Source organism: Salvelinus fontinalis, chromosome 27 (assembly GCF_029448725.1).
Source record: "Salvelinus fontinalis isolate EN_2023a chromosome 27, ASM2944872v1, whole genome shotgun sequence".
Lineage (NCBI taxonomy): Eukaryota > Metazoa > Chordata > Actinopteri > Salmoniformes > Salmonidae > Salvelinus > Salvelinus fontinalis.
Window position 1 is genome coordinate 24,078,145 of NC_074691.1, and position 10,698 is coordinate 24,088,842.

The window sequence follows — 10,698 nt, forward strand, 5'->3', positions numbered from 1 at the left end:
TAGTTTTAGTAAGTGCTTGATGTATGGGGTGTGCCCAGAAGTCTGGAAAGAGTCAAAGGTTATTCTACTACCTAAGGATAAAATCTGCTTTCACTGGTCCTTATAGTCATCCTATAAACTGGCTGACTGTGTTAAGTAAATTATTGGACATTTTTTGTCTGTACAAATCGTGGATTATTTCTCATGTAATAGTCTGATAACGGGTGTCCAGCATGCATACAAAGAAGAGCATTCTACGAGTACGGCCTTAGCACAAATGACAGATGATTGGTTAAAGAGTATGGACGACAGGAAGTTAGATAGTGTAGCTAGATTTCAATGCTGCTTGTGATGCATTTGATCATGAACTCTTACTAGGTAAACTTAAATGTTATGGTTTTAAATCTGCAGCTCTATCCTGGATGGAAAGTTATCTATCCAGGAGAAGGCAAAAAGTGTTCTTTAATGGTAGCTTTTCAAACAGTAAAGATATACACTGTGGTGTTCCTTCGAGGAAGTTGCCTAGGCCCACGTCTCTATTCTATCTTTATTAATGATTTACCTTCAGTAATGAACAAAGCAAGAGTGGTCATGCATGCTGATGACTCTACAAAGTATAGCGCAGCATCAGAATGTACTGAGCAGTAAACTAAGAATGGTGTCTGAGTGGGATGAAATGAACAAATTGGTGTTGAACATTTCTACAACTAAATGTATTATATTTGGTTCAAGATATATGATTGCTGATGATCCCCAATTTAATTTGTCGATGAATAGAAGGCATGTAGAGCAAGTGAAAAAAACAAACCTACTAGGTGTCATGTTGGACGCAGCTTTATCCTGGTCAGAACACATAGATAATATTGTTATTATGGGTAAGGGAATTGCTGTTACAAGAAAATGTTCAGAGTTTGTAACATCTAGCACACTGAATCAGGTGATTCAATCCCTGGTCCTATCACACTTAGAGTACTGTCCAGTTATATGGTCATCTGCAGCAAAGAAAGATAGAAAACAGGGCTGCCAGATTAGCTTTTCATTCCTCTATCTGTATGAATATCACCCAAAAGCATCAAAATCTCTCATGGCGTCACGTTAAAATAAATTACTATCCAGTCTTCTGATTTTCTTTAGGAATGTTATATTTTTCAAAACAACAGTATTTTTCAGTCCAGTTAGTACATACTAGCAACACGCATAACCACCAAACCAGACAAGCAAATTCAGGGCAGCTAAGACAACCCAAGCCAAGGACAAATCGCCTTAAATCTACTCTATACTCTATAGAGCCATAGCTGAATGGATTCTTTACAAATCCATATTTCTCAGGCAAAAAGTAAATCTACCTAAATCCATAAAAGAACATCTAATGCGATAGACCATATGACTGGACAGGAAATAGAAAGTATCAACTGAATATTAAATGTGTTTCCTGCCAGGTATTTTAATTATCTGTATTGTCTACTTGTTGAATGTTTGTGAAGTCTTGTTCGTGGTTGTTTTTAATGTCTTGTTAATTGGTGTAGGACCCCAGGAAGATTAGCTAGCATTACAGTGTTAGCTAATGGGGATCCTAATACAAATGACAAAATGACAAATTACTACTGTTGTGTCGTCTGCAAACTTGATGATTGAGTTGGAGGCATGCATGGCCATGCAGTCGTGGGTGAACAGGGAGTACAGGAGGGGGCTGAGCACACACCCTGGTGGGGCCCCAGTGTTGAGGGTCACTGAAGTGGAGATGTTGTTTTCTACCTTCATCACCTGGGGGCGGCCCGTCAGAAAGTCCAGGACCCAATTGCACAGGGCGGGGTTGAGACCCAGGGCCTCCAGCTTAATGATATGCTTGGAGGGTACTATGGTGTTGAATGCTGAGCTGTAGTTAATGAACAGCATTCTTATATAGGTTTTCCTTTTGTCCAGATGGGATAGGGCAGTGTGCAGTGTGATGGTGATTGTATCGTCTGTGGACCTGTTGGGTTGGTATACAAAGTGTGTCTAGGGTGGCCGGTAAGGTGGAGGTGATATGATCCTTGACTAGTCTCTCAAAGCACTTCATGATGACAGAAGTGAGTGCTACGGTGCGGTAGTCATTTAGTTCAGTTATCTTTGCCTTCTTGGTGTACAGGAACAATGGTAGGCATCTTAAAGCATGTGGGGACAACAGACTGGGATAGGGAGTGATTGAATATGTCCGTGAACACACCAGCCAGCTGGTCTGCGTATGATCTGATGACAAGGCTAGGGATGCCGTCTGGGCCAGCAGTCTTGCGAGGGTTAACACGTCATTATGTTTTACTCACGTCAGCCACGGAGAAGGAGGGGGGGGGGGGGGGGGGGCGCAGTCCTTGTTAGCGGGCCTCAATGGTGGCATTGTATTATCCTCAAAGCGGACAAAGAAGGTGTTTAGTTTGTCTGGAAGCGTGACGTTGGTGTCCGTGACGTGGCTGTTTTTCTTTTTTTAGTCCATGATTTCCTGTAGACCCTGCCACATACGTCTCTTGTCTGAGCCGTTGAATTGCGACTCCACCTTGTCCCTGTACAGGCAATTTGCTTGTTTGATTGCCTTGCGGAGGCAATAACTACACTCTTTATATTCAGCTATATTCCCAGACCTCTCTCGCGAATGCCGCCATCCATTCACGGTTTCTGGTTAGGGTAGGTTTTAATAGTCACAGTGGGTACAATATCTCCAATGCACTTCTTTATAAACTCACTCAATGAGTCAGCGTATAAGTCAATGTTGTTCTATGAGGCTGACCAGAAACATATTCCAGTCTGTGTGATCAAAACAATCTTGAAACTTGGCCTCCGATTGGTCAGACCAGCATCCTGTTTGAGTTTCTGCCTATAAGACGTAGGAGCATGATAGCATCGTGGTCGGATTTGCCGAAGGGAGGGCGGGGGAGGGCTTTGTATGCATCTCGAAAGTTAGAGTAGCAGTGATCGAGTGTATTACCCTTGCTCGTAGTACAATCAATACGCTGATAGAATTTAGGGAGCCTTGTTCTCAAATTTGTTTTGTTAACATCCCCAGCTACAATAAATGCAGCATCAGGATATATGGTTTCCAGTTTACATAGAGTCCAGTGAAGTTCCTTGAGGGCCGTCTTGGTGTCTGCTTGAGGGGAAATGTACACAGCTGTGACTATAACTGACGAAAATTATCTTGGTAGGTAAAATGGTCGGCATTTGATTGTATTGAATTCTAGGTCGGGTGAGCAGAAGGACTTGAGTTACTGTATGTTGTTATGATTACACCATGAGTTGTTAATCATGAAGCATTCACCCCCGCCCTTCCTTTTCCCAGAGAGGTGTTTATCTCTGTCGGAGCGATGCATGGAGAATCCCGGTGGTTGAACCGATTCTGACAACATATCCCGAGAGAGCCATGTTTCCGTGACACAGAGAATGTTACAATCTCTGATGTATCTCTGGAAGTCAACCCTTGCTCGAATTTTGTCTACCTTTGTCGTCAAGAGACTGGACATTGGCAAGTAGTATACTCGGGAGCAGTGGGCAATGTGCACGTCTACGGAGCCTGACCAGGAGGCCGCTGCGGCGCCGTTGTTTTGGGTCGGCTACTGGGATTAGATCCATTGTCCTGGGTGGTGGTCCGAAAAGAGGATCCGCTTCTGGAAAGTCATATTCCTGGTCATAATGTTGATAAGTTGACATTGCTATTTTATCCAATAGTTCTTCCCGGCTGTATGTAATAAGACTTAAGATTTCCTGGGGTAACAATGTAATAAATAATACATTAAATAAACTAAATGCTGCATAGTTTTCTAAGAACTCGAAGCGAGGCGACCATTTATGTCGGCGCAATCTTCATAAGTCTTATGGCTCGGGGATAGAAGCTGTTCAGGAGCTTTTTGGTCCCAGAATTGGGTCTTTAACAATTTTTATGGCCTATTATTATTATGGTGTTGTTGTTACATCTGCTCCTGCCACGCCCTCTACTGCTCATCCTGTGCCTCCTTGACCTGCCGCCACTCCCCCAGTACTCTCTCCCTCTCTCTCTCTCTGTGATTGTGTGAGTGGAGACAGGTGTGCTGGAGTCAGAGCAGATCCCCACCAGCTGCAACCTGTTCCATAATCAAGACCTCTACAAATACTCAACCCTGCCACTTCCACGCTGCCAGATCGTAATCTCTGCTCTGTCAGTCTACGCTTCTAGCCATTTGTTTGTCAGATCCTGTTGTGCATGTTTTCCTTGCCTGACGCTGGTTTCCTCTCTGCTACAGTTCCATCCGCTCTGACTCCCGTCTCCAGTTCCACATCTCGTCATCCTGCTACTCTGTCCTGGATTCCCCACTCTACTACGCCCTTGGATTCTCCTCAGGACCTGCTTACCCTGTCCCAGCCCCTCTCGCTCCAGCCTCAGCCTCCTCACCTGGTTTCCTGCAACCCACCTGAGCTTTCCCCTGGCCTGCACTCCATCTTCCCCCTGTGTTTCAATAAATACCTTGGTTACTTCATCCCAGTTTCCACATCTGAGTCTGCTCTTGGGTTCCCCTGTTCGCACATGCAGTGATGTCCAAACAGGCTGACCATCATATCTACAAGAACAGATTGCACTGTTCAGTGAAGATAATGACCTTGTTATTATAAAACTGCATCCCTCCTTACATTTTTTTTCTAATTTAGCAGACACTCTTACCCAGAGGAACTTACAGTAGTGAGTGCATACATTTTCATACTGTGGGAATCATTCCCCCGTGGGAATCGTACCCACAACCCTGACGTTGCAAGCTCCATGCTCTACCAACTGAGCCACACAGGACCACTTCTGTTGCTCCGAGATGTAATTACCAAGCTACATGTGATTTGAGATGGGAATTGTTTCTGTCACCAATGCAAACAATGGCTTATCTCTAGGAAGTGTTTGTTTATGATACATTGAACCTGTGACATCTGTAGATAGTTTATATTCAGGTCCATAGCTCACACAGTGCTACACAAGCCTCCAAGACAAATACTGTTGTGCAGAGCTGCGTACAGTGTATAGAACAGTTTACTATTCTTATGGACATCAATGCTAGTTGTCACATTCTTTTGGACATTTACATCCTCTTAAAACAAGGTTGAAAAAAAACATTTTAAAAAACATACAATTTCACAGTTAGACTTTTTGTCCCAAAAAATCCCTTTTATAATAAAGCATTCCATGCATCTATATTCACATTTGCGTAGTGGTATACAGTTGAGCAGAGGCTTTTTTAGGATTTACACACATGGGGAAATGTTTTTAGCAAGGCCTGCAAAAAAATAAAAGTGCCTTTTCTAAACACATTTCATGCCCTTCTACGTCATTGACATGATAGCTGATATTTTCTAATACCACACAAATTACCGAAGTAAGGGGCTAATCTGACAGTGACAAACTGAAAGCAATAAAAACGACCTGGTCTTGAATACAAACAGTAGCCTAGGCCATTAAAGCGACGCACAGGTTGTACAATATTAGGAGAAATATATATACTGCATATTATAGGCTACAGTAGGCTACTAAAACTTTCCAGTGGCAATGATTCACCCAATGATGAAGATTACTGATGATGGCTGGTGGCTCGTGCCAATAGCTTATCTCAAGATAAGACACTTGCTGTTTGCTCAGAATCGCTCAAAAGTTGTTGAGAAAAAATTGTTAGCTTCTACAGACAGATTAGTCTTCTCTTTTCAGCAGTAGGCATTTGCTATCCAAACTACATTTTTCTAGTGGTTGTATTTAGAAATTAGCGGTTACCATACCCTTCTATTGATTATATGTCTATGGCCATAACGCAACAAGCTGTTCTATATTTGGCATTCCTGCTGCCCAAATTGATTTTTCCTTGTTTGTTTGTTACGAGGAATGAGTTCTTCAATTCTGGTTTGATATCAAAACAAGTCTAATAAATTGTCATCGTTTTGGAAGATAATAACCAGGTAAAACTATGTTTTACACGTATTCCTCTTCGGGTCTTTTAGACATTGGGCTCAAGCAAAGCTCATAAGTGACAGTGACTAAAGTGTGGAAGACGTTTATAGATATTTAAGAAACGCTTTAGTCCCTGTCAAATCCGGCTTCCTCAGGCTTAAGATGTTTGACAAGGCTGTAAACATAGTCTATGTAGATTAATGTCTTTTCTCTCCTTGCCCTCTCCTTCCCCTCTCTTCTCCTCCTCCTCACCTCCTCCTCTCCTTTCCTCCTCTCCTCCCCTCTCCTCCTCCTCTCCTCTCCTCTCCTCTCATCCTCTCCTCCTCCTCTCATCCTCTCCTCTCATCCTCTCCTCCCCCTCTCCTCTCCTTTCCTCTCATCCTCTCCTCTCCTCTCATCCTCTCCTCTCATCCACTCCTCTCCTATCATCCCCTCTTCTCCACTCCTCTCATCCTCTCCTCTCATCCTCTCCTCTCCTTCCCCTCTCCTTCCCCTCTCCTCTCCTTTCTCCTCTCCTCCTCCTCTCTCTCCTCTCCTCTCCTCCCCCCCTCCTCTCATCCTCTCCTCCTCTCCTCTCCTCTCATCCTCTCCTCTCCTCTCCTCTCATCCTCTCCTCTCATCCTCTCCTCTCATCCTCTCCTCTCATCCTCTCCTCTCATCCTCTCCTCTCCTCTCATCCTCTCCTCTCCTCTCATCCTCTCCTCTCCTCTCCTTCCCCTCTCCTCTCCTTTCCTCTTCTCCTCTCCTCTCCTCTCCTCTCCTCTCCTCCCCCCTCTCCTCTCATCCTCTCATCCTCTCCTCCTCTCCTCTCCTCTCATCCTCTCCTCTCCTCTCCTCTCCTCTCCTCTCCTCTCCTCTCCTCTCCTCTCCTCTCCTCTCCTCTCCTCTCCTCTCCTCCCCAGATGGCGGTGTTGATCAGCTCAGGGTTCATCGTGGCTTGGTCTCCGTACGTGGTGCTCAGCTTTTGGTATATGTTCCAGGGGAAGTCCAGTCTGGCCCCGCTGGTCTCCCTGCTGCCCTGCCTGTTCGCTAAGGGCTCCACGGCCTACAACCCTTTTATCTACTACATCTTCAGACGCTCCTTTAGACGCCAGCTCCGCCAGCTCCGGGGGCTGATCTGTTGCTCTGCCCAGCCAGACACAGCTTCGCGTGGGGAGACGGGAGAGGAGGGCAGACAGACTTTGAGGTCTGACCTACGACAGAGTCTCCCGGAAGAGAAGAGTGGAGCTCCTCTGGAAGGGGAGTTGGGAACTACGGCGCTGGAGATACAGTCTGAGAATGAGTTGACAAGCTCCTGTTAATACTGTGTGTGTGTGCGTGTGTGCGTCTGATACAGGGTTACAAATGGATGTGGTGTGAGTTATTCAGCTGTGTTTCTTCACTGTCATTCTATATTGCACACACTACTAGATCAAACCCTGGTCCTCACCACATCGCTAGCAAAGGTAACACTTTACTTTAAGCCAACAGACATAATACATTATGATGCAGTCATAAAGAATTGTAAAACGTATCATAAGCATGTCCTGGCTAAATACCAGCTGCAGAGACTGTTGGATGAATGCTGCCTAGGCACATCACATATTATACTGTATTTATCATAATAAGGCATTATAAGGGCTCATAGTTTATAAAAAGATGTAAAGCATTGTGTTTGTCAAAGTTTGTCAGTAAAGTTCACTTTATTGTTAAATGTTGTTGTGAGGTACTGTAGCATTGAACTTAACCTTCACAACGGTCACTATGGCCATACTTCTGGTCCCTTTCTTTGTGTTTTCAGAGTTGTTGTTGTGTATTGTAGCATTGTAGCTATTAGGTGGTCATTTTGACCATCCCCATGTCTACAGTGTTCTGTGTGTCTGTCCCCACTCAGGAACCATCAGGAGAATAGAGCACCCTATTCCCTACATCATCCACCATCTTTTATTCAGAGCCCTCTGTAGCTAACATTACTCCTGCACGGCTCTGGTTGTAAACTATTTAAAGATTAGAGGGAATAGTGTGTCATTTTGGAGGCTGCTGGAAACTTCAGGAAGTGATTTCTATTCCCAGGTGATTCACATTCTGACCTTGTTTGTGTGAATGCTAATGGCTGTAACAGTGATGCTACTGTGAGAAAATTAAACAGCTTTAGAAAATGTGAAATGAGTGAAAGTCCTCTGTAGTTTTTTATCTGTCTCTATTTTGCTTTCTGTCTCGCTGTTTCTCTCCCTCTCTTTCCCTCTCTTCCTTCCCACCACTGTTCGGAAAAGGCTCTTTGAACTACATCACTTTCTGTTAAAAATGTAAAAAAACACTTAATAGTTAGTTAATAACACCGTGAAAATAAAGCAACCACATAAACCTCCCAGCCAATGAGACGCTACACTCCATGTAGGCAGGTAGACACACACACACTACAACATACTACAACATGTGTAGGATGGTTATTTTCTCCATCTGGGAAGAGATAATGAAAGTAAAGGGGTTGCTGATCCCCCGACATAGAAATCAATACCTGCAGGTTGATTCACAGCTATAAGTCCACCCATTAGTCTGTCTTTGATGTAATCTGTCTGATGTAAGTTCTTAACCATCACCAAAACCACTGGGCAGTGTGATTATTGTGAGATTTGGGAAAGGGGCCAATCACCTGCATTGATAAGGTTTCACAACCAATAGGTTGTTTAAGGTCAGTGGTCTTAGGAGAAAGGTCAGTTGATTACAGTTTGATAGACTTATAAGCTGTAGACCAGTAACATTACCCTGTCTGTTTGTTGAATGCAGAGGTTGGTATGCAGATTAATACTGGAACACTACAACAACCTTCTTGCTCAGGCTTGATATTCAATTATGCTTATTATTAGGCTGTAATTAGGTATAGATTCATTCCACATTTCCTGCACTTTTCGGTGCTGTACTGTGGCTGGCCCTGTGCTCCAATGACAAATCGATTTCCTATGGACAATAATGTAATAATGTTCTATACAAGGATAATCTGATTCTCTTAAAGACAACTAACATATGGTGCCTATGGCAAAGTAATGAAATCCTAACAGTATTTGCAAAAGTCTCTGTTACTCTTTCATAGTTTGCAGGAACATTGTCTAACCACATTTTGTGGTATTACTTTATTTGGCTTGCTATCATCCATGTAGATCTGATTCTGGGTTCACTCACACGTTGTGGGGAAGTATACTGCCCATGACATGAAGCCCAAACTTCACGTCTCTGATGTCTCTGCCTCTGATGGATCACCGAAGGTAACATTAAAGTGGTCAAACTTATTTCCATGTTTTTATTCTGGTTTTTATTGTGGTCCTAGAGCTGGAGGAGCACTTTACTGCTATCTCAGAATGACAGAGATTCAATTTAACGTGCATGATGCCAAAACTTCTCAACCTCCTGGTAACTCTGTATCAGATTTGATCTGATCATACTGTAGAAAAACTGCAATGAGTGAAGCATAAGGGCACAAGGTGAGACCCAGATGCAGACACGGGAGGCAGATGGTTTGAGTTTTGATATTTATTCAACAATACAAAAGTGGTTGGCAAGAAAATGGTCAAGGACAGGCAAAAGGTCAAAACCAGTTCCAGGAGGTACGGAGTGGCAGGCAGGCTCGAGGTCAGGGCAGGAAGAATGGTCAGGCAGGCGGGTACGGAGTCCAGAAAACAGGCAAGGGTCAAAAACCAGGAGAACTAGCAAAAGACAATAGAAGCAGGAGTACGGGAAAAACACTGGTTGACTTGAAAAACATACAAGACGAACTGGCACAGAGACAGAAAACACAGGGATATATACACCAGGGATAATAAGCGACACCTGGAGGGAGTGGAGACAATCACAAGACAGGTGAAACAGATCAGGGTGTGACATGATGACACAGTAGTAGTCAAACGTATTTCCATTGTCAAAGGAAAAGCACTTTCCTCCTATCTCACAATTGAATAAAGGCTACAGAGATTCAATATATCATGCATTATAAAGTCTAGATCAGGGGTATTAAACCGGGGGTCTGCGGAGATACTGCAGGGGTTCCGTGAAAAAAGTTTTTTTTAAATGTATTTTTATTAATTTTTTTCACCTTTATTTAACCAGGTAGGCTAGTTGAGAACAAGTTCTCATTTACAACTGCGACCTGGCCAAGATAAAGCATAGCACTGTGAACAGACAACAACACAGAGTTACACATGGAGTAAACAATAAACAAGTCAATATCACAGTAGGGGGGGGGAAATTGTCTATATACATTGTGTGCAAAAGGCATGAGGAGGTAGGCAATAAATGGGCCATAGGAGCGAATAATTACAATTTAGCAGATTAACACTGGAGTGATAAATCATCAGATGATCATGTGCAAGTAGAGATACTGGTGTGCAAAAGAGCAGAAAAGTAAATAAATAAAAACAGTAAGGGGATGAGGTAGGTAAATTGGGTGGGCTGTTTACAGATGGACTATGTACAGCTGCAGCGATCGGTTAGCTGCTCAGATAGCAGATGATTAAAGTTGGTGAGGGAAATAAAAGTCTCCAACTTCAGCGATTTTTGCAATTCGTTCCAGTCACAGGCAGCAGAGAACTGGAAGGAAAGGCGGCCAAATGAGGGGTTGGCTTTTGGGATGATCAGTGAGATATACCTGCTGGAGCGCGTGCTACGAGTGGGTGTTGTTATCGTGACCAGTGAACTGAGATAAGGCGGAGCTTTACCTAGCATGGGCTTATAGATGAATTTTGTGGATTTCCCCCCCCAATGTTTGTCCCCCCATTAGCTAGCAACAACAGAAAGCACATTTTGAATTGCATACCTAGAAAAGA

General features: G+C 43.6%; 1 protein-coding gene across 1 annotated transcript in view; it reads left to right on the forward strand.

Moving 5' to 3' along the window:
- The window catches only part of opn8a (opsin 8, group member a), a gene marked incomplete at its 5' end in the record, with an annotated part of 73,269 nt that extends 64,737 nt beyond the window's left edge, over positions 1-8,532 (forward strand). Inside the window, one exon of the mRNA XM_055885847.1 lies at positions 6,805-8,532. Coding sequence (XP_055741822.1) covers positions 6,805-7,203 — 399 coding nt within the window. The remainder of the gene's footprint in view (positions 1-6,804) is intronic.
- Positions 8,533-10,698: the final 2,166 nt, after the last annotated feature.